General features: G+C 44.2%; 1 protein-coding gene across 1 annotated transcript; it reads left to right on the plus strand.

Annotated features, from left to right (window-relative positions):
- Positions 1-1,560: 1,560 nt before the first annotated feature.
- Positions 1,561-23,308, plus strand: LOC128359167 (peroxisomal succinyl-coenzyme A thioesterase-like). Its single transcript, XM_053319604.1, has 11 exons — positions 1,561-1,655; positions 10,197-10,430; positions 11,767-11,866; positions 11,955-12,145; positions 12,704-12,873; positions 14,858-14,977; positions 16,407-16,489; positions 18,130-18,223; positions 19,137-19,217; positions 20,150-20,291; positions 22,622-23,308. Exons 2-11 carry the CDS (start codon positions 10,235-10,237, stop codon positions 22,744-22,746), a joined length of 1,302 nt encoding a protein of 433 aa, XP_053175579.1. The 5' UTR covers positions 1,561-1,655; positions 10,197-10,234; the 3' UTR covers positions 22,747-23,308.
- Positions 23,309-24,633: the final 1,325 nt, after the last annotated feature.

Here is a 24,633-nt window from a genome sequence, read left to right on the forward strand (position 1 = left end):
AGAGAAAGAAAGGAAGAAAAGAAAGAAAGAAAGAAGTTTGCAGGAAATGAAAGCCCTGTGTCTTATTTCCATCTGTCCTCCCTCCTTCCCTCCCCCCTCTTTCTTTCCTCCCTCCTTCCTTCCTTCCTTCCTTCCTCCGCCCTTCTTTGGGTGCAGAAAGAAAGAAAGAAAGAAAGGGAAGAAAGGAAAGAAAGAAAGAAGAAAAGAAAGAAAGAAAACAACAAAAAGAAAGAAAGAAAAGAAAGAAAGAAGAAAAAGAGAAAGAAAGGAAGTAAAAGAAAGAAAGGAAGGAAGAAAAGAAAGAAAGAAAGAAGAAAAAGAGAAAGAAAGGAAGTAAAAGAAAGAAAGGAAGGAAGAAAAGAAAGAAAGAAAGAAGAAAAAAAGAAAGGAAGTAAAGAAAAGAAAGAAAGGAAGAAGAAAAAAAGAAAGGAAGTAAAGAAAAGAAAGAAAGGAAGAAAAGAAAAAGAAAGGAAGTAAAAGAAAGACAGAAAGAAAGGGAAAGAAAGGAAAGAAAGAAAAGAAAGAAGAAAAAGAAAGGAAGTAAAGAAAAGAAAGAAAGAAAGAAAAAGAAAAAGAAAAGAAGTAAAAGAAAGAAAGAAAGAATGAAAACGTTTTGAGCTTCTTTAGTTTAATGTCACCAGGTGGCGATAATGTGTTGTGTTGTTTTCCAACCACCAAATAAACTCACGAAGAAGAAGTTTTTCACACTTTTAAAAGAAATCAACTTTATTAGCAGCACAGTAACATTACAAGACAAACAACAGTTCAACAGTTTAAATGTAATAAAGATATAATTAATCACAAAAACACAAGCGGAAATAAAACCGTACAAAGCAAAAGAGACATAAGACAGAAACTGATGAAGAAAAATAAATATAGTAAGTAAATAAACAATAATCTTATTTCAATATTGGGAGCCGTGTGTAATAGAAATATCTTCTATCTATGATACTATTGCTGAATTAAGGAACGTAGATATATCACATATAGTACAGTAACATGTCTGCTCCTGTTCTAACATGCTAATTAAATCACTGAGTACACACATATTATTTATTACATTGTAAACCTGTCGGATTTAACATGTTTATCACTTGTTGGTGAAAAAAAAAAGAAATTTAGTTTATAGTATATTAAATATATATATAGTTTATAGTTATAGTTTCTTTCACAGACCTGTTACATCTCGGTAACTGTTAGAAAAGTTAGAAAAGTTAGAAAAGTTAAACATTTTCCCACTAATCTGTGAGTCTGTGTACAGAGGAGAACCTGTTAGTAGTGGAAATGTTGTGTTGAAGAAACTGTAACACAGGAGCCGCCATGTTGGATCTGACAGTAGGTGCTTTTCAGCGGCTCCACGCTCCGTCCGTTGAGCCGTAATGACGTCAGTTGCACAGCTCGATCTGTTCGGACGCAGAGCAGCAGGAAACAGCGACACACCAGGTCCCGACTCTGCGGGAGGAGCAGACACACCGGGTCCAGACCTGGTCCAGACTCTGCGGGAGGAGCAGAGGGCGGAGTTGACGGAGGTGAACTTTAGACTGTGGTGGTTGAGTGAAGTCAGAGCTGCGGTGAAACACTCAGTGATTCTGTTTCTGCTTCATTTCCAGAAACCAAGCTGACAACAAACCTGGAGACAGCTGACAAGTACACAGGTAGTACTCTGAGTCTGAGGTACTTTACTGTAGTACTGTTAGAGGTACTAGTACTTTACTGTAGTACAGTTAGAGGTACTAGTACTTTACTGCAGGACAGTTAGAGGTACTAGTACTTTACTGCAGTACAGTTAGAGGTACTTGTACTTTACTGTAGTACAGTTAGAGGTACTCGTACTTTACTGCAGTACAGTTTAAGGTACTTTCTACTCCACTACATTTATTTAACAGCTTTAGTTATTTTTCAGATGCAGATTTGTCATCATGACTCTTTGCTTTGTTTAAATTAGTTTTCAGTGTATTTGTGAAAGGTATAAATAAAATGTATTATTATTATTATTATAATATATAATATGATGCAGCACTGGTACTATTAATCTACCCAAAGTATCTAAGTATCTGAAATTGGCTCTTATATGTGTTTGATAGTATAGACCTAATATACTCTTGTTGCGGCACACATAAACCTTTGGCCGCGGAGAGTAGGTTGGGTCCTCAGATAAGTCAATTTGTGACGCGCTACTAAATTATGATAACAGCCTCTTAAAGTATTCAAACGGTGCATTTATTGTGCATAAACAACACAACAGGGATGGATGAATGAATAACTGAAACCAGCGGGTTAAACTGATAAAAAAGGGGTGATAACTGAACGGTGAAAAGCGGTCAACAAAAATTATGGCTTCTCCCCAAACCCGACTCTCTCTTCCTCATCTGGATCACCGGTGAGTGCCCACCTTTACGCACACACACCTCCGCACGCACACACGCCTACTCCATGAGGACCACCCACTCACTCCACACACACACACACACTCAATACACCGTGCTGCTATCTTCATCTATGTCTCTTACACACCAGCCCCTAATTATTAGGTCCCACATAATAATTCATATTTCATAACACAATAAGAGACATAATAAATCGTCATATCAATTTCAGAAAAAATGCAAAAAAAAATGTCCAATAAATTGCTCAAGTTCATGAATAAGTCATTAAAGATATTCCTTCTTCTGGTCTATGACCGATTAGCGCGAAGTCCAGATCAGGTCTGGAAAAACAAAGTCCATATAGAGGTCAGCAACGTCCTTATGCTGCCTCCTCCTCCAGCAACAAACACACCTTGGATATGGGTCTGTCCAGGCAACTAGTTCTCGTCTTGATCCGAATTTGACGCACAAATCCCTTGCGATCCGGAAAAGTTTGCAGGACACGTCCCATAATCCAAGAATTACGTGGTGCGGTACTGTCCATAAGCAAGACCAGATCTCCTGCAACAAGATTCCTCTGGACTCCAGTCCATCTCTGTCGTTCCTGTAACAGAGGCAGGTACTCCTTTGTCCAGCGCTTCCAGAACAAATCAGATACATACTGGACTTGCCTCCATCTTCTCTATGTGTACAGGTCGGCTGCTTGGAACTCTCCAGGTGGAAATGAAGGCTGGTTTTTAAGCAGTAGCAGATGGTTCGGCGTCAGTGCTTCCAGGTCGTTGGGATCGGTGGAGGCCTTGGTGATGGGCCTGCTGTTGACAATGGCTTCCACTTCACAAAGAACTGTGTGGAGTCCCTCCTCATCCAAACGTTGTGCTTTGAGAGTGGAGTTCAGAACTTTCCTCACCGATCTAATAAGCCTTTCCCACACTCCTCCATGATGTGATCTTGCAGGGGGGTTGAATGTCCACTTAATGCCCTTTTGGAGTAACACATCATGCACCTGTACCTGGTTCCACTGCGCAATAGCTGTTTTTAACTCACGTTCTGCACCCACAAAGTTAGTCCCATTATCAGAGCGCAGCTCGCGGACCTGTCCTCTTCTGGCTATAAAGCGCCTCAGTGCATTTATGAAGGAGTCAGTGTCCAAAGAAGATGCCACCTCAATGTGAATAGCTCTCAATACAAGGCAGGTAAACAGGACACCATACCTCTTCACTGTACTCCTCCTGCTCCTCACTTCAATGGGTCCAAAATAGTCGACCCCTACACAAGTGAATGGGGGTTCATCAGGCTTGAGTCTGTCTGTCGGCAAGTCTGCCATCTGCTGGCAAACTGGAGTGGCATTGAGTCTTCTGCAGATGGTGCACTTTGACAGAACCCTCCTAATGGCAGTGCTTGCTCCTGTCATCCAATATTTCTCCCTGAGCTTGGACAACATGTGGTTGCGACCGCTGTGTCCTACCTCTTGATGGATATTTCTCAGTAGCAGGGTAGAAATATGAAGATCTTTTGCCAGAATGATAGGATGCTTAGACTCCAAAGGCAGTGCTGCTTTGCTAAGCCGTCCTCCCACACGCAAGACTCCATCCTCCAGCCTTGGACACAACTTATACAGGTTACTACTTTTCTTGGCATTTTGTTGCTTTTCCAGACAAGAGAGCTCCTCAAAAAATCTTCTTCTCTGGCAAAACTGAATTATGGCCAACTCAGCCTTGTCAATGTCCTCCACTGTAAGAGCTCCCAGAACCACTGCTCCTTTAAATGTGCACTTTTCTTGCTCCACAATGCTCTGTTGCCGTGTGCCCTCTTCACTCTGGTTGGCTGTTAACCTTTTCCTCTTCCTGACACAGGACCTCAACCACTCCTTGTATTTCAACCACCATGCCACAGCTTTTTTCAAGCAGATCCACGAGGAATAATGATGGATCAGGTGAGTAGTGGGATCCTCTTCAGCTTGTACAGCATTGACAACAACACTTTTCTTCACCTCTGGATCTTCCTGGGGGAGATGGCTCACAGGCTCAGGGTTCACAGGCCATTCTGATTCAGGTTGACAAAGAAACAGAGGTCCCGTTAACCAGAGTCTGTCCTTCAGAAATGCTTCCACTTTAACCCCTCTGGATGCTGTGTCTGCTGGATTTGAAGCTGTATCCACGTACCTCCACTGAGCAGGGCGAGTTGATTTCAGGATCTCAGAAACACGATTGGCAACAAACACCTTAAATCTGGAGCTTTCGTTGTTAATGTATTTTAGCACAGAAGCACTATCAGTCCAAAACACAGATTCCTGAAGACTCATGTGTAGCTCTTTCTTCCACAGAACATCTATGCGACTGGCCATCGTTGCTGCAATCAGTTCCATTCTTGGAATTGTAACTGTCTTCAGTGGGGCAACACGAGCCTTTCCCATAATGAAAGCAGTGTGCTTTTGATGGTGCTCGTTCTGTAACAGCAGGTAAGTGACTGTACCATAGCCTTCCTCAGAAGCGTCGCAGAAATGGTGTAATTGTGCAGTAACAACATGCCCAAACTCCAGAGGTTTCAAACATCTGGGTAGCTCAAAGTTGTCCAGTAGGTGGAGCCCTTGCACCCACTTAAGCCACTCTTTGGACACAGTCTCTGGTATAGGGTCATCCCAACCAACTCCTCTTCTGCACAAATCTCTCAAAATCCTTTTTGCTGTCAGAACAAGGGGACTTAACATGCCGAGGGGGTCGTAAATGGAGCTTACAGTAGAAAGGATGCCTCTGCGGTTGAGTGGTCTGTCTTTCCATACAATTTTGAATTTAAAGTTGTCTGACTTAATGCACCACTCCACACCCAGCACTCTTTCAATGGCCACAAACTCCCGGTCCAGATCCAACTGCTCCACACCTTTAGCTCTGCGAGGCTCTGGGATGGTCTTGAGCACTTCAGATCTGTTACTGTGCCACTTGGTCAAACAGAATCCCCCTTTGGCACACAGAGACATGAGCTCATGACAGAGGGTCGTTGCTTCCTCCTCTGTTGCAACTGCCACCAAACAATCATCCACATAAAAACAGTGCTGCAGTTTGTCCACTGTCTCCTCCTTATGCTTATGTCCAAAATCCTCTGCACATTTCCTGAGGGCAAAGTTGGCGCAGCTAGGGGAGGATGTAGCTCCGAAAAGATGCACCTTCATCCTGTATTCACATGGTGCTTGGTTCAAGTCTCCTTGTGGCCACCAGAGGAATCGCAGCAGATCAGCATCATCTGGGGGCACATGCACCTGATGAAACATAGCTTCTATGTCAGCCATGATGACCACAGGTTCCCTCCTGAACCTGGTCACAACACCAATTAGTGAGCTGGTTAGATCGGGCCCTTGCAACAACTCTTCATTCAGAGATTGTCCCTTGTAACTCGCACCACAATCAAACACAACTCTAAGTTTTCCCTTTGTCGGGTGGTGGACACCATGGTGCGGTATGTACCAGACCTTGCCATCATTTCTTTCCAGCTCTCCCTCAGGAACTCTCTCAGCATAGCCTTTATCAAGTAAATCGTTAATAAATGTGTTATACTCCTTGTAAAACACTGGATCCCTCTGAAGCCTCCTCTTCAGGTGGTTTTGACGTTGCTCCACCACTTTCCTGTTATTTGGCATGCTGACATTTGAATTTTTCAAAGGCAGGGCAACCTGGTAATGACCATTAACATGTTTGGCTGACTTTGTGACCATGTCCATAAACCTCAGGTCTTCTCTAGACAGACCAACTTGTTCCTCCACAGCTGATTCTGGAAAGTCCATCTTAAATTGCTGTTGCCACAGTTCATCCAGATTCACAATGGACACATGATTCACAGTTACTGGCTGCTCACAGTAATTGGCCTCTCCACCGTTTCCTGTCAGTGGTCCATTTACCGTCCAGCCCAGTGCTGTCCTTATAGCATAGGGTCCATTATGCTCACTGTGGATGACCTCCAGTGGTTCCATGGCTCGTGGCACATTCGTTCCTATCAGCAACTCAATTCCAGCCTCAATCTGTGGTAAGGAGATGTGTTTTAAATATGGCCAACTTGTCAGATCCTTATTTGTGGGTATGTTTGCTTTGTGGACTGGCATTGACAGCTGAGTATACGCTTTTGGCAGCTCAATGAAGCTGTCATCCTCAAGTGCTGCCACCTCCAGCTCTGGCACGATGTAGCTACTGACCACCTTCTCCTGCCCCATGGTCCTGAGAAGAATGTTGGCTCTCTTCCCAGACAAATTGAGCTTCTGCTTCAGGCTCTCAGTACAGAACACTGCAGTACTGCCCTGGTCCAGAAAGGCATAGGTGAGAATGATTTTATTGCCCTTCTTCGCCTTCACTTGGATCGGCACGATAGGAAGCTTGCAATCCATCTCACCAGCCCCTGTAAGCCCACTGGAAACCAAGGTGTCCTCCACTGCAACCTGATTGCTTCTCTCAGCCGGTTCCGCAGTTGCCACACTGTCCTTATGAAGCACAGTTGGATGTCTTTGACCACACTTAGAGCAGGAAATCTTCCTTTGGCAATTTTTGCTAATGTGTCCTATACACAAGCAGCGAAAACAAGCACCATTTTCCTTCAGGAAGTCGATTTTCTGTTTGTGTGACATTTTTTCCAACCGTGCACACACATCCAATGTGTGTCCTCCAGTGCAGCAGGGACAGATCTTCTTACCTGGCGGTTTTATGTCTGCAGCTTTATTCACAGGTTGAGCTGTTCTCTCCACACGATTCACTGTGGTAGCAAAGCTGGTTCCTTTAATGCTGGAGCGAGGGGGAGGTTTGTATTTCATTTGTTTAGTTGTTATTACAGTGTCCTGAATGTTTCCAAACACAGGATCTGTCAAGATTTTCACCTGTTTTTCCACAAAGTTGGCAATGTCCGTAAATCTTGCTCTTCTGTTGTATCTTTCCTGCAGGTCACACGCATCGCACCTCCAGCGGTCTCGAAGTTTGTACGGTAGTTTTTTAATGATTTCCAACATGTTTGTGGGTGTGTCCAGATCATTTAAATATTGCACATCCTCCATTGCGTTGCAGCATCCTCGCAGAAAGAGGCCGTACTCCTGTAGGGCTTTCACATCCTCTGTTTTGATAGTGGGCCATGACAAAGCTCTCTCCATGTATGCTGCTGCCACCTTTTGCTCATTGCCATAATGCTCTTTCAACAAAGCCTTCGCCTTCACATATCCTCTGCCCGACTCAATGTGCTGACAACTCCTCACTAGTCCCTTTGCATGCCCTTTGGTGTGCTGTTCAAGGAAGTAAAGTCTGTCACAGTTGTTATTGGTGTTCCGTTCAACTCCATTTTCAAATGCTTTAATAAAGGAATGGTATTTAAGTGGGTTACCATCAAAAATGGGAATTTCTCTCTTTGGGAGTGCTGAGAGGCATTGTTGTTGCATTAAAAGAGTTGAAATTTCATTTTGTTTTCTCATTATGTCTAGCACACTGTCATTTTGTGATGCCTCAGTTTGTGTAACATTGGTCACAGGATCTTCAGGGGCCGTTAAATAACGTTGCAGCATGTATGAAGGACCTGGGAGATGTTGTATGTCGGGTAAGTGAGTGACTTTAGGCTTCACAGTTGCCTGAGTGGTTTCCATTGTGTTGGGTCTTAGTTTAACTGGCAGTGATGAGACAAATTCGGTGGCATTGATGTTAAGTTGTTGTTTTGAGCATATCTTTTCCAAGTATGAGTTCATCCCATCTGAAACTTTTGACTTTGATTTACCACCAACGCCGCTTTGTGATTTTATAACACTTAGTTTTGCCATTTCCTCAGCAATTTGATTCTCCAGTACCAGCTGTTCCCTTCTTTTGCGTAGCTTTAATTCCTCTTCATCCAATGCATGCTTTTCCTTTAATGCCTTTTGTTTTGCTGCCAAAATTGCAATATTTGCTTCTGTTTTTAAGCGAGCAGATGAGCGTGAAGATGAGGATGAGGAATGATGTGAGCGTGACTTCTTGGTTGCATTTGAGATGCTGTCACAGGGCTGTAGTTCATCCTGAGGATCTTTTACAGTGGCAACAGGTACTGGGGGTTCAACATCAGACAAACCCTTGCTTTTTTCAACAGGCATTTGTTCTTCGAAAAGATTTATTTCCTTTGTTGGTTGTTCAAAAGTTGTCTGAAGTGGCAATTCATTTGAGTTTTCATGCGGATTTTCCTTTATCCATTTTTCCACTTGTTCCTTGAATGCATCACTGTAATCCATAATGCTGGAAAACCACTCTTTTTGTTTTTTATCCTCATCATCGGGAAGCAGTGGCAATAATTCGTTGTGCAGGTCCGTGGCCTTTTTACGCAGTGCATTCAAGTTATTCAGTTGTGAGGAGATTTCAGTTACATTTTCTTTTGATTTCATGTGCGCTTTTAACTGCGGAATGAGGTCTTTGATTTTATGAACGGCAGTTTTGCGCTCGTGCTGCAGCCGTTCAATTTTATTTTCCAAAGCCTTGGCCGTCAGTTTGATTTCCCTCTTTTCACGTTCCATGTTTAAACATTCAGCATCATCATTTATTTGACTCATTTCCATTAGATTGTATTTTGTATGAAGCAACACAATCACGTTTCATTCAAGAGCACATTCAAATCCATCCATAGACATTGCATTTAATTCATTGACAGAGCAGATTCGATCCAAGCATTTCAACCAGCAATAGGCCGTTAGACAACATCAGCCGCAACTTATTTATGCCACAAAGTCCCGACATCACAATCCAATAAAGCACGGAGAAGTTGCGCCACCATCAATGCGCCAATACAACCAGCGTAAACATCCATTTAATACATTGTCCTCCTTTCCTCATTTGACACAATGCATTCCAATCGCAGCGGATTGCTTGATCCACAAACATCAACAGGTTCAGGCCTACCTGCTCCCAGGTGAGGTGGATGGCGTGGTGTGACACTTAGCTGTGGTGGCTCTTTGTTCCCAGGCTAGTCGGTGCGTGACGACTTGATTCCTGTTGCGCGGCTTGATGATTTTCATTAAACGCCTTTTTTGTTGACAAATGTTGCGGCACACATAAACCTTTGGCCGCGGAGAGTAGGTTGGGTCCTCAGATAAGTCAATTTGTGACGCGCTACTAAATTATGATAACAGCCTCTTAAAGTATTCAAACGGTGCATTTATTGTGCATAAACAACACAACAGGGATGGATGAATGAATAACTGAAACCAGCGGGTTAAACTGATAAAAAAGGGGTGATAACTGAACGGTGAAAAGCGGTCAACAAAAATTATGGCTTCTCCCCAAACCCGACTCTCTCTTCCTCATCTGGATCACCGGTGAGTGCCCACCTTTACGCACACACACCTCCGCACGCACACACGCCTACTCCATGAGGACCACCCACTCACTCCACACACACACACACACTCAATACACCGTGCTGCTATCTTCATCTATGTCTCTTACACTCTAATTATATAACACTGTGCACATTTAGCTGATTCTTCTGTGCCTTTACTTACACACACACACACACACACACACACACACACACACACACACACACACACACACACACACATACACACACACACACACACACACATACACACACACACACACACACACACACACACACACACACACACACACATACTCACACACACACACACACACACGCACACACACACATACTCACACACACACACACGACATGTTAGTAGATCATTTAATTGTTGGTTTGGATCCAAAACACACACAATCCTCTTAATGCAGAGATCTTAAAGTGTCGTCCTGATCCACTAAATCAACATCTCCTGTATTTAAGCATGTCATGAAAGTTATCAGTCCAGTCAGATGGTTTTGTCTGGTCCAGGTTCGGAGGTACCGGTCTCAGGTCTGCTCGGGCTCAGCATGGACAGGAAACAGTGTTGTGTGAAGCTGTCGGTGGAGCCGTCCAGAGGACTGGTGGATGAGAAGTTCACCGTCCTGGTCCAGAATGTCTCTCCTGGCTCTCAGCTGACGGTCCACGCTCTGCACCAGTGTGAAGACCAGTACACATGGGAGGCGTTCGCTCACTACATCTCCAACGCCAGCGGGACAGTGAACGGTACACGGTGCACACACCTGGAAAATAATAATACTCATTTAAAGTAGAGATATGGTGGAATTAGGGTTGTCAAACGATTAATTTTTTAATCGCGATTAATCGCAGAATTTCCATAGTTAATCGCGATTAATGGCGTTTTGAATTGCATGTTTAAAATCCTGTTATTTTCCATTTGAAGGCAGTTTTAAGCCCATAATGTAAAGCATTTCTTACCAGAGTGTCTTAACTGGGAATCAATCACGGCTCTGCTGCGACTCCCACACTCCAAAATGCTCCTTTGGTGGAGCTGAGGCTGGCTTGGCTGCACCTGGGTGTTTAGCGTGGAGGTGCTAACTCAAACTCCACGTACTCCGGTGGTAGTTAAACTCCGTTTGACACAGGTTGCATTTTACTTTTGACTTGTCAACTGAAGCGTCTGGAAGTGTTTTAAAGTTAAACAAGCCGTTCAAAAGTCCAGTAGCTCTCTTACTTTCCATCAGCGCGGTTAACATGTTAACGCTGACAGCCCTAGGTGGTATGTTACTGTCATTAGATTCTGGCTGCAGGAACAAAATGAGGAGAAGAGGATGTGTTCATGAATGAATCCGGCTTAGTGTGGACTCTCAGTCTTAATGCCCTGCAGGCTTAACGTTTCACACCTGGACCACGATTGGTGGCGGCTCATAGCTCCGTACCTTAAACTCTGACTTACAATGAGTGCAGAGAAACTTTCCACTTTCAGCTTTCATTTATTCTTTAATGTAATATCTCATTTAAACAGGTTCATGTTGTTTTCCACTATACAGCTCCAGCAAGATTAATTTCCATCAGGGATAATACCTGGTACCTGCTGCTTTTTTAGTACCTGCTCTGCCGAGGTTTCAAGTGAGCCGAGCTGATACTAAATGTGACGTCATCAGACTGCCGGCCTCTGATTGGTCAGAGAGTCGCTGGAAGAGTCATGAGCCGTCCCACACAAGAATCAAAGCCGGCATCTTTAAATACCAACAACAGCGTTACAGAGATTAGTTTCTCTTCTCTTGCTTTGTGTGAGACAGAAAGACACATACAGCAGCAAGTACACCATCACCTCCATGTCCTCCATTGTTGATGTGTTTGTGTCGTCACGGCAGTTTAATGCAGCGTTGCTATGACGACCCCGCTCACGTTGAGGAGGAACTATAGTAATGGAAAAGGTTCCCGATACCAAACCGAGTCGAGCCGAGCTAGAACTGTATAGTGGAAAAGCGTCATCATTGAGATCTGGATCTCACAGACAGACATTATTTTTAAATACTTTCTCCTTCCATGTAAAAGAATGAAAATAAAAATACCTTTTTTATGCCTTTTTCTTTAGTTTCAGAGGATGTCAGTCTGGGTGGGACATATTCTGGAGTTGAACCGATGGGTCTGCTGTGGAGCCTCAGACCGGTTCCAGGCAGCAAACCTGGGCTCAGGTAGGCCAACCAGATCAGAGCTGTTCAGATGATCCCAATAAATACAGAATCAACCATCAGCATCAGAGTCTTTCCCATCATCCCTCAGGATGAGGAAGGTGAACGTCCAGACTCCCATGGAGATCAGGATCTCGGTGTACCAGGGTCACCGAACTGAAGGCTTCACAGCTCAGGAGCCGCTTGCCGGTGTGTTGGTGGAGCGCTGGTACATGGCGCCCGGCGTTCAGAGGGTCCCGATCACAGAGGGCGGACTCACTGCGACCCTCTTCCTGCCCTCAGGTAGGACCAGAGTCTGGAGGAAGGTTTCAGGTCTGACGGTCTGAGAAACAGACCAGTGACATCAGAGTGAGTTCAGCGCTGCAGCAGGAGTGAAATGAGACGTTAGGAGGTGCTAGCAGGATGTGCTAGTGGGAGGTGCTAGCAGGAGGTGCTAGCAGGAGGTGTTAGCGGGAGGAGCTTTCAGGAGGTGTTAACGGGAGGTGCTAGCGGGAGATGTTAGGAGGTGCTAGCAGGAGGTGTTAGCAGGAGGTGCTAGCGGGAGGAGCTTTCAGGAGGTGTTAACGGGAGGTGCTAGCGGGAGATGTTAGGAGGTGCTAGCAGGAGGTGTTAGCAGGAAGTGCTAGCGGGAGGAGCTTGCAGGAGGTGTTAATGGGAGGTGCTAGCGGGAGATGTTAGGAGGTGTTAGCAGGAGGTGCTAGCGGGAGGTGCTTGCAGGATGTGTTAATGGGAGGTGCTACCAGGAGGTGCTTGCAGGAGGAGTGAAGGGTTTGCTTGGAGGTAAGACGAAAACCTTCATCAGCAGAAACCTTCATGGTCGTGTCTTTGGTGTTTCTGAAGGACCTGGACCTTTCCCCGGCCTCCTGGACCTGTGGGGGGGCGGAGGGAAGCTGGTGGAGTACCGGTCGGCGCTGCTGGCCTCCCACGGCTTTGCCTCCCTAGCCCTCGACTACCTGACGCCTAAAATCACCATGGAAACTGGAAAGATGGTGGACAACACGTACTTTGAGGTAAACCTGACGAACATCAAATCAATGTTCAGTCAGAGGAGATTTTAGTAAAAGCATGAATATTATGGCTGCTACCTGGACCTGATTACTAGCATAAAATACGATCATTCGCTCACCGAGACAACTTTGGTGTCATGTGGAGTCGTTCTCCAGTGGAGCGCCGCGTATATCCGTATAATGCGAATACACGGGGCACCGAAGCTCAGACTCTATATAACACATTATCTGCCACCAAACTAGTTAAAATCACCAATATTTAGTTATGATTAGGGCTGTCAAACGATTAATTTTTTTAATTGAGATTAATCGCAGAATTTCCATAGTTAATCACGATTAAGTTGAGTTGAGTTTTGAATTGCATATTTAAAATTCTGTTATTTTACATTTCAAGGCAAGTCTAACAAACAGGGGTGTCAAACATGAGGCCCGTGGTCCAGAACCGGCCCACCGAGGGGAGCAATCCGGCCCACTTTCCTTCCTGTGTTCTTTTCCTTCCTTCCATCTGTCCTTCCTCCCTTCCTTCCATCTGTCCTTACTCCCTTTCTTCCTTCTGTCCTTCCTTCCTCCCTTTCTTCCATCTGTCCTTCCTTCCTACCTTCCTTCCATCTGTCCTTCCATCTGTCCTTCCTTCCTACCTTTCTTCCATCTGTCCTTCCTTCCTACCTTTCTTCCTTCTGTCCTTCCTCCCTTTCTTCCTTCTGTCCTTCCTTCCTCCCTTTCTTCCTTCTGTCCTTCCTCCCTTCAGTCCATCTGTCCTTCCTCTCTTCCTTCCATCTGTCCTTCCTTCCTACCTTTCTTCCTTCCGTCCTTCCTCCCTTCCTTCCATCTGTCCTTCCTCCCTTCCTTCCATCTGTCCTTCCTTCCTCCCTTTCTTCCTTCTGTCCTTCCTTCCTCCCTTTCTTCCTTCTGTCCTTCCTCCCTTCAGTCCATCTGTCCTTACTCCCTTCCTTCCATCTGTCCTTACTCCCTTTCTTCCTTCTGTCCTTCCTTCCTCCCTTTCTTCCATCTGTCCTTCCTTCCTACCTTTCTTCCATCTGTCCTTTCTTCCTACCTTTCTTCCTACCTTTCTTCCTTCTGTCCTTCCTCCCTTCCTTCCTTCTGTCCTTCCTTCCATCTGTACTTCCTACCTTTCTTCCTTCTGTCTTCTGTCTAAATAAAGATAACAACAGGAAACAAGGTTTGAGGTTTGTTCAGTCTAACACAGACGGAGATCACAAGTACTGGTAATAATAACCAGCTCTGGATCAGTGACTCTGGGTCATTGTTGAGTTTTGTAGGTTAAAGGTGTCGGCAGCAGACTGTGTGTCTGTTATCTGTCAGTTTATGTCTCAATAAACTGATAAAAACTAGTTCAGAGGTTCATCGACCTCCATAGAGACACAGCAGAGAACTAAAGGTCCGTTTATCACTGTAATATAAAATATTATTACTACTATACTGTAGTACAGTTAGAGGTACTAGTACTATACTGTAGTACAGTTAGAGGTACTTGTACTTTACTGTAGTACTGTTAGAGGTACTTGTACTTTACTGTAGTACAGTTAGAGGTACTTGTACTTTACTGTAGTACAGTTAGAGGCACTAGTACTATACTGTAGTACAGTTAGAGGTACTTGTACTATACTGTAGTACAGTTAGAGGTACTAGTACTTTACTGTAGTACAGTTAGAGGTACTAGTACTATACTGTAGTACAGTTAGAGGTACTAGTACTTTACTGTAGTACAGTTAGAGGTACTAGTACTTTACTGTAGTACAGTTAGAGGTACTAGTACTTTACTGTAGTACAGTTAGAGGTACTAGTACTATACTGTAGTACAGTTAGAGGTACTAGTACTTTACTGTAGTACAGTTAGAGGTACTAGTACTTTACTGTAGTACAGTTAGAGGTACTAGTACTTTACTGTAGTACAGTTAGAGGTACTAGTACTTTACTGTAGTCCAGGTTGGATATAAACTGGAGCTCTTCTGGTGTTTTCTTGCAGACGGCCTACAGAGTCCTGCAGCAGCATCCTCAGGTCCTCGGCAGCAGGATCGGCATGATGGGCCTCTCCTTCGGCACCAGTATTACACTGAAAATGGCCGCTTACTCTGAAGTTGTAAAGGTGAGTAAAACTATCATCACGCTTGTGTAAGATGAATATTGGCACCAATCATTAATATGCACCGGATCACACTAGACTCTGTGGTCATAGCGAGGTCACACCAGGGCTTGGTTTAGACTCAGTATCCCCTTTAGATAGTGGTAAGCAGTGAGTCTGCTCCTTTTGGGGAAACAGGAAGTATCTGATCGTGTTGCTATAGCGACCGAGGTCAGATATGTGTTTGCCTGTTTCCCTGAATGCAGCAGAGGTTTGATAGTGATGGATGGAAGACAAAGGTCCTGAGTGAAGGCTGAGCAGTGTTTAGTCTTTAGACCAGGAGACTGAACTCTGTACATTATAGATGTGTTGGATATGACCATATATGGGCATCAACCTGTGTTATTATCTGTGTGGTTTAAAGTCCTGGAGGAGAGAAAGGAGCATCAGAGCATAACGTGCACTGATCATTCAGTAGCTGTTGCCTGGGTAACAGCTACTGGGGATCCAAATAAAACTAAATAAAACTGATCATTCATTCACTTCTCCTTGATCCAGTAAATAAACCTTTAACTTAAGACTTCCTGTTTACTCTCCTCTGATGTTTGAGCTGCATCATTAAAAATCTCTTACAGCTCCAAACTGGTTGTGATGTCACAGATCATGCTCAGAGGTACTTAAACTCAGATTTAAGGTGTAAAGATATAACCTTTTTCTTTTTAAACGTGGTCACTGTACTGTGTGTAAATGTATGCTTATTGCACATATTCTTTACTGTATGTAGTATTTCCTTTACGCTGCTACTTTCTCTCCCCTGTACTGGTGTGTTAACCCTCCTGTTGTGCTCCCGGGTCAAATTGACCCATCTGTTTTGACTCTTCCTTCCTTCCCTCCTTCCTTCCTTCCTTCCCTTCTTTCCTCCCTCCCTCCTTTCCCCCTCCTTTCTTCTTTCCTTCCTTCCTTCCCCCCTCCTTCCTACCTTCTTTCCTTCCTCCGTCCTTCCTTCCTCCCTTCCTTCTCTCCTCTGTCCTTCCTTCCTTCCTTATTTCCTTTCCTCCCTCCTTTCCTTCCTCCTTTCCCCCTCCTTTCTTCCTTCCTTCCTTCCTCCCTCCTTCCTACCTTCTTTCCTTCCTCCGTCCTTCCTTCCTCCCTTCCTTCTCTCCTCTGTCCTTCTTTCCTTCCTTCCTCCCACCCTCCTACCTTCCTTCTTTACTTCTTTCCTCCGTCCTTCCTTCCTTCCTTCCTTCCTTCCTTATTTCCTTTCCTCCCTTCCTTCCTTCCTCCATCCCCCTTTCTTCCTTCCCTCCTTCCTGCCTCCCTCCCTCCCTCCCTCCCTCCCTCCCTCCCTCCTTTCCTTATTTCCTTGACTCGAACACAACAGGAGGGTTAATTTGAATTTCTCCAGTAAAGACACATCTCATCTCATCTCATCTCATCTGATCTCATGTCTCAGCTGAGGTGTGCGGTCTGTGTCAGTGGGAGTCACGTGCAGCCGGTCGATGGATCAGTGGCAGAAATACTGAGTTACTTCCACAAGTAAGTTGATCCTTATTTTATCATTCATGTCAAAAACTCAACAACTATGAGTGTAAACGGTCGGCTTACTATCTGGTCCTTTAGTATGTAGTATAGAAGTATGTAGTATAGAAGTATGTAGTATGTAGTATAGAAGTATGTAGTATAGAAGTATGTAGTATGTAGTATGTAGTATGTAGTATAGAAGTGTGTAGTATAGAAGTATGTAGTATGTAGTATAGAAGTATGTAGTATGTAGTATGTAGCATAGAAGTATGTAGTATAGAAGTATGTAGTATAGAAGTATGTAGTATGTAGTATAGAAGTATGTAGTATAGAAGTATGTAGTATGTAGTATGTAGTATGTAGTATAGAAGTGTGTAGTATAGAAGTATGTAGTATGTAGTATAGAAGTATGTAGTATAGAAGTGTGTAGTATGTAGTATAGAAGTATGTAGTATGGAAGTATGTAGTATGTTGTATGTAGTATAGAAGTATGTTGTATGTAGTATAGAAGTATGTAGTATAGTAGTATAGAAGTATGTAGTATAGAAGTATGTAGTATAGAAGTGTGTTGTATAGAAGTATGTAGTATAGAAGTATGTAGTATAGAAGTGTGTTGTATAGAAGTATGTAGTATAGAAGTATGTAGTATAGAAGTATGTAGTATAGAAGTATGTAGTATGTAGTATAGAAGTATGTAGTATGTAGTATAGAAGTATGTAGTATAGAAGTATGTAGTATGTAGTATAGAAGTATGTAGTATGTAGTATAGAAGTATGTAGTATAGAAGTATGTAGTATAGAAGTATGTAGTATGTAGTATAGAAGTATGTAGTATAGAAGTATGTAGTATAGAAGTATGTATTATGTAGTATAGAAGTATGTAGTATGTAGTATAGAAGTATGAAGTATGTAGTATAGAAGTATGTAGTATAGAAGTATGTAGTATAGAAGTATGTAGTATGTAGTATAGAAGTATGTATTATGTAGTATAGAAGTATGTAGTATAGAAGTATGTAGTATAGAAGTATGCAGTATGTAGTATAGAAGTATGTAGTATGTAGTATAGTAGTGTGTAGTATGTAGTATAGAAGTATGTAGTATGTAGTATAGAAGTATGTAGTATAGAAGTATGTAGTATGGAAGTATGTAGTATAGAAGTATGTAGTATGTAGTATAGAAGTATGTAGTATGTAGTATAGAAGTATGTAGTATAGAAGTATGTAGTATGTAGTATAGAAGTATGTAGTATAGAAGTATGCAGTATGTAGTATAGAAGTATGTAGTATGTAGTATAGAAGTATGTAGTATAGAAGTATGTAGTATGTAGTATAGAAGTATGTAGTATGTAGTATAGAAGTATGTAGTATGTAGTATGTAGTATGTAGTATAGAAGTATGTAGTATGTAGTATAGAAGTATGTAGTATGTAGTATAGAAGTGTGTAGGATGTAGTATGTAGTATGTAGTATAGAAGTATGTAGTATGTAGTATAGAAGTATGTAGTATGTAGTATAGAAGTGTGTAGGATGTAGTTTTGAACACAGCCTGTGAGTTAAAGTCAGGAGAGAAAGAAAAGGACACACACAGAATACTTTGAGTCGAGTCGGTTGAAGTTTTTTTCAGTGTCTTATTTTAGTTTTGTTTTCTGTCCGATCAGGAACGCAGAGAAGACTCGCTTCAACGAGGAGAACCAGGTGATCTGGAGAGATCTGCTGCTGCCCATCCCCACCGACCCTGCACTCAAAGTGGACGTGAGTTCAGTCAGCCACAACCTGTCTCTTTCTCCTGGGTCAAATTGACCACATCTGTTTTGACTGTTCCTTCTTCCTTCCTTCCTTTCCTTCCTTCCTTTCCTTCCTTCCTTCCTTCCTTCCTTCCTTGCTTCCTTCCTTTCTTCTGTCCTTCTTTCCTCCCTCCCTCCTTCTCTTTCCTTCCTTCCTTCCCTCCTTCCTTCCTTCTTTCCTCCCTCCCACCTACCTTCCTTCCTTCCTCCCTCCCTCCCTCCTTTCCTTCCTTCCTTCCTTCCTTCCTTCCTTCCTTCCTTCCTTCCTTCCTTCCTTCCTTCCTTCCTTTTACCAGTGCTCAAAAACGCTTACAAGTAAAGTCAGCCACAACCTCTCTCTCTCTTTTATTCTTTTAGTTTCAGTTTTTTTTTCATGGTAGTTTTTTACCTTGAAATTCAACACATCACAATTTTGTGCTTGCTCTTATATGTTTTCACTATTAGGCCCAAATTAATTTATTTTCTTATTCCTTGGACAGTTTGTCTCTTGGGTGATAGATAGATAGATAGATAGATAGATAGATAGATAGATAGATAGATAGATAGATGGATAGATAGATAGATGGATAGATGGATAGATAGCACACATTTGTTTTTGTGTGAGACAGGGTTGGGGTTAGTCATGCTGTAGTGCGACATCTGGTGGCTGAACGTGGTGAACTGCAACTTAAAAAGCTTTCACATAACTTGGATTTATTTCAGATAAACAGCAAAGAGGGTGATGCTGTTTTCAAATTTGGAAAAAATGAGAGACTATCTAAATTGGACAGAAGATTGAAACCGCCATTTTTAAAACCCATTCAGACATTTTGACATGAGTTTAATTTTCCTTGAATGTAAAGTGGGTAAAAGTTTGAATGCTGCTGTTTGTCTCTGAGCAGATGGGACGAATCCAGGTTCCTGTGATGTTGGTCGTAGGAGAGGACGATCACAACTGGCCGGCCAACGAGTCTGCACAGGACGTGAGTTTACTGTCATTACTGCGAGCAGAGGGAAGGGGGGGGGGGGGTCGGTTGGAGAGCGGGCGCTACTCTCATTATGTCTGGGGAGTTATTTACCTTTAATCGTTCTGCAGTCTCCACTCAGGACGTCGATAATGTCATTACTGTGACAGGTCTAATTTTACACAAATCTCAACAAATAATTAAAAAGTTTTCTTCTGGAATTCAATATTTTTCTTCCTCCTGTTGTCCTCGAGTGAAGTAAGGAAGGAAGGAAGGAAGGAAGGAAGGAAGGAAGGGGGGAAGGAAGGGAGGAAGATGGAAGGATCCTTTCCTTCCATCTTCCTCCCTTCCTGAAAACCAAAGACCTGCAGTCTAATTAAACCCAAGTTGAATAGAACAGTAAATCCTCAGATAGGACTGAGAAACACTTCTGGAACTAAAATGTGCAAATTAACATTAATGTCAATATTAGTGCTACTAAAGTTGTCAGGTGATGAATTTAGCCACAGGCTTGTGCAAACATTAAAAAGTAAGAAACATTATGTGCTTTTAAGTTCAGCCTGCATCACTCACACAGTGTCATGACAGCAGAGCAGCTTGTGTTGTGCAGAACATTCAAAAAAAATGATGAGTCAAGGAAGGAAGGAAGGAAGGAAGGAAGGAGGAAGGAAAGGGTCAATTTGACCCGGGAGGACGATACAAGGGTTAAGATGCCTTCAGTCAAGGTCTGGTTCTTGAGTTTAATCATTTGTCATTTTTTTGCGAGCTGTCCTGTTTGTGCTTGTCACAGACTAGTTTAGATTTAATTCTGTAATTCCAAACATGTTAAAATCTCACAGTAACAGAAAAAGGTAAATTCAGTGTTTGAAGCAAAAACATCCAAAACCATTGATTTAGAAATGATATCCAGGCCACGTCACAGATATGAGATGATGTTTCCTGTTTTCCAGATGAAGGAGATGATGGAGCGGGCGGGGAACAGCCACCTGCTGACCATCCTGTCGTACCCGAACGCCGGTCACCTGATTGAACCTCCGTACACGCCGCACTTCAGAGCCACCGTCTTCAAGACAGTGAACCAGCGTCAGAAAGGTGGGCTCAGCTGTGGACTGGGTTACAGACGAGAGGTGGGAATCGAGAACCGTCACACTTGTGCGAGAGTCAATCAGCAGCGTGAGCGACACCATGGCGGAGAGACAGAAGCGGTCCAAAGCTAACAGCTCTTCAGAGAGAAAGTGGAGGTCCCTCAGGTCGCGTGCAGCTGCAGCGTAAAGTACCGCTCCTCCCGTACTCCTCCCGTACTCCTCCCATGCTCCTCCCGTACTCCTCCCGTACTCCTCCCATGCTCCTCCCGTACTCCTCCCATGCTCCTCCCGTACTCCTCCCATGCTCCTCCCGTACTCCTCCCATGCTCCTCCCGTACTCCTCCCATGCTCCTCCCGTACTCCTCCCGTACTCCTCCCGTACTCCTCCCATGCTCCTCCCGTACTCCTCCCGTGCTCCTCCCATGCTCCTCCCGTTCTCCTCCCATGCTCCTCCCGTACTCCTGCCGTACTCCTCCCGTACTCCTCCCGTACTCCTCCCGTTCTCCTCCCGTACTCCTCCCAAACTCCTCCCGTACTCCTCCCGTACTCCTCCCACACTCCTCCCGTACTCCTCCCGTACTCCTCTCGTACTCCTCCCGTACTCCTCCCATGCTCCTCCCGTACTCCTCCCGTACTCCTCCCGTACTCCTCCCATGCTCCTCCCGTTCTCCTCCCGTACTCCTCCCGTACTCCTCCCATGCTCCTCCCGTACTCCTCCCATGCTCCTCCCGTACTCCTCCCATGCTCCTCCCGTACTCCTCCCGTACTCCTCCCGTACTCCTCCCATGCTCCTCCCGTACTCCTCCCATGCTCCTCCCGTACTCCTCCCGTACTCCTCCCATGCTCCTCCCGTACTCCTCCCATGCTCCTTCCGTACTCCTCCCGTACTCCTCCCGTACTCCTCCCGTACTCCTCCCACACTCCTCCTCCTCCCGTACTCCTCCCGTACTCCTCCCGTACTCCTCCCATGCTCCTCCCGTACTCCTCCCGTACTCCTCCCGTGCTCCTCCCACGCTCCTCCCGTTCTCCTCCCATGCTCCTCCCGTACTCCTCCCATGCTCCTCCCGTACTCCTCCCGTACTCCTCCCATGCTCCTCCCGTACTCCTCCCATGCTCCTTCCGTACTCCTCCCGTACTCCTCCCGTACTCCTCCCGTACTCCCCCCACACTCTTCCTCCTCCCGTACTCCTCCCGTACTCCCCCCACACTCCTCCTCCTCCCATGCTCCTCCCGTACTCCTCCTGCTGTTACAAGCAGGTAGCTCTGCAGGCTGTATGATGGCTGAAGGAGGCGAGCCCCCCGAACTCCCCCAGCCCCCCCCCCATCTAAACGGACCAAGTTCGCTGTATGGGAATACTTGGCTACTGTAAAAAGGGAGGAAGGAAAGATGGAAGAAAGGGAGGGAGGAGGGAAGGAAGGAAGGAAGGAAGGAAGAGAGGATGTAGGGAAGGAAGGAAGGAAATGAGGAAGAAAGGGAGGGAGGAAAGATGGTAGGTAGGAAGGAAGGAAGGAAAAGAAGGAAGTAAAAGAAGGCAGGAAGGAAGGAATGAAGGAAGGAAGGAAGGAAGGAAGAGAGGATGTAGGTAGGGAAGTAAGGAAAAAAAATAAAAAAAATAATGAATTTATGTCGTGACTTGAGTTGCAGGTTTAGCCTCAGTTAAAGGACTGCACTTATTTTTTTATTTAGAAAGAATTCAGTTATTTTTTATTATTTATTTTAAATACATATTTACTTAATACTGTAAGAGATCCAGGATCCAGTTTATTATTTATTATTATTTTTATATCCAGATTTATATTTGTTTTAACATTTAACTGAGGCTAAACCTGCAACTCAAGTCACCACATAAATTAATTATTTTTAGTGGGGAAAAAAACAACCTTCTTCCTCCAAGGGGCGGGGGGGGGGGGGGGCTGCTCGCCTCCTTCAGCCATCATACAGCCTGCAGAGCTACCTGCTTGTAACAGCAAGCGGAGGAGTACGGGAGGAGTTGGACTTTACGCTGCAGCTGCACGCGACCTGAGGAACCTCCACTTTCTCTCTGAACAGCTGTTAGCTTCCTTCTTAGTGAAATGAAGCCACACTTTGGACACTGTGGCACACTCTCTCCGCCGCGGTGTCGCTCGCGCTGCTGATTGACGTCATTATTTTGCAAGTCACATGAAAGAAAGGCATCGATGAGAGAATCGTTAAGTATAAAGGCAAATGATGTCGATGGATTGAACCAACTGGAACCGGTTCTCAGCTGGAACCGGTTCTCGATTCCCCCCCCCTAGTTACAGACGCTCCGAACGACTGGAGGTTAACTGTGTTTCTGTTTCCTGTCGTCTTTGCAGTGATGGCTCTGTGGGGCGGAGACACGCTGCCACATTCCCGCGCTCAGGAAGACTCCTGGAGGAAGACGCTGGCCTTCCTGCGAGAGAATCTGTACGGCTGCACGAAGACTGCTGCACACCTGTAACACAACGATGAGGATTATAAGGTTTATAAGTCACAAAACTATCTCAGGCTCTAGAAAATAAAAATTCCAATGAACTTTTTTTTACGTGGCTCACAGTTTGAGCTCAGATTTGCCTGAATCACACTCATATTCCTATCAATGGTCTCGATAGATGCGTGTTACTTGTCATTAGTAACATGCATTATTGTTGTGAGGTCTCCACTAATCACATGTGACTGAATTATGCAGATAGTATAACAATGAGGTCCTCATGTTCACTTGATTTTTCCCCATTTATCTTCGTGATAATCAGTTATTTATCTATTGAAGATTGAAGTTGTGCATTTTTTCATACTTCTAGAAGCTTTATGAAAAGGTAGTCCCCACATGTGATGATTAAAAAGGTGGTTCCTATCTAACATGGAAAACCAGTATGTGTGTGTGGTTGAGTGAGCTTGAATAAGGCTGCTCTCTCTCTCTGTCTCTCTCTCTCTCTCTCTCTCTATGTCTCTCTCTCTCTCTCTGTCTCTCTCTCTCTCTCTCTGTCTCTCTCTCTCTCTCTCTCTCTGTCGCTCCCCCTCTCCCTCTCTCTCTCTCCCCCCTCTCTGTCGCTCTGTATGTCTCCCCCTCTCCCTCTCCCTCTCCCTCTCCCTCTTTCTATGTCTCTGTCTCTCTCTCTGTCTCTCTATGTCTCTCTGTCTCTCTCTATGTCTCTCTCTCTGTCTCTCTCTCTATGTCTCTCTGTCTCTCTGTCTCTCTCTCTCCCTCTCTCCCTCTCTCTCTCTCTGTCTCTCTCTGTCTCTCTCTCTCTGTCTCTGTCTCTCTCTCTGTCTCTCTCTCTCTCCCTCTCTCTCTCTCTCTCTGTCTCTCTCTTCCTCTCTCTCTCACCCTCTCTCTCTGTCTCTCCCTCTCTCTCTCTCTCTCTCTCTGTGTCTCTCTCTCTGTCGCTCTGTCTGTCTCCCCCTCTCCCTCTTTCTATGTCTCTGTCTCTCTCTCTCTCTCTCTCTCTCTCTATGTCTCTCTCTCTCTCTCTCTCTCTCCCTCTCTCTATGTCTCTCTCTCTGATAACTGAGCTGAGTGTCTTCATGCTGCAGCAGTCGGTTTGTTCTCAACACAAAATGAATCCAATCAGCATCAACGACACTTTAATCCGTCCTGCTTAAACGTTCTGTTAGGTGAGCCGTTAACGCTGAATTATATATTTACCATCAGTTATTTTAATTATGAGTTTCCAGCTTCTAAATAGCGTTCATGTTAGAATTATGACTGGAAACTACTTTTCTCCATAAAGCCCTTAGTATATCTAACATGGCACTTAATTATGCAGAAGTGTCTGAAAACCAAAGTGGATAAGTACATTCTTTAATAAGGATTGGGAAACACTTTGCAGCTCTGTTTTCATGCACCACTCCTCTCCATTCAGTAATAAAAAAAAAGAGAAATTCAACAATATAACTCAGCACTTGGTGACAAAATGTGAGCCTTTTTCTTCACTTCTGTTTTTCTGTTGTTTTTTTCTAACGTGTCGCTGATTGTAACAATGTGCAATATCAATAAAGTTAATTCAAAATGTGTTTCCTGTCCTGTGCTGTGAAAAAAAACCAGACTGGTGGACGATGATGAGCGATGCAAGAAATTACCAAATATGCTTCTTCTTCTGACTAACTACTGTTTAATCACCTGGAAATAAGAATCATTGTGTTTTTTTTTAGGGCTGTCAGGGTTAACGCGTTAATCGCGATCAGATTAATGCAATCCATAACGTGTTAGTTTGTTTTAATCTCATTTTAATGTGTCAAGCCTTTTTGTCCCTTCTACTCCCCCGTAGACGGCTCCTCTAGCTGTAGCGCTATGCTTTGAAGTGGCCTCCTGCAGTAAACCTACCGCGCTGATGGAAAGTAAGAGAGC

This window comes from Scomber japonicus, chromosome 5 (genome assembly GCF_027409825.1).
Source record: "Scomber japonicus isolate fScoJap1 chromosome 5, fScoJap1.pri, whole genome shotgun sequence".
NCBI lineage: Eukaryota > Metazoa > Chordata > Actinopteri > Scombriformes > Scombridae > Scomber > Scomber japonicus.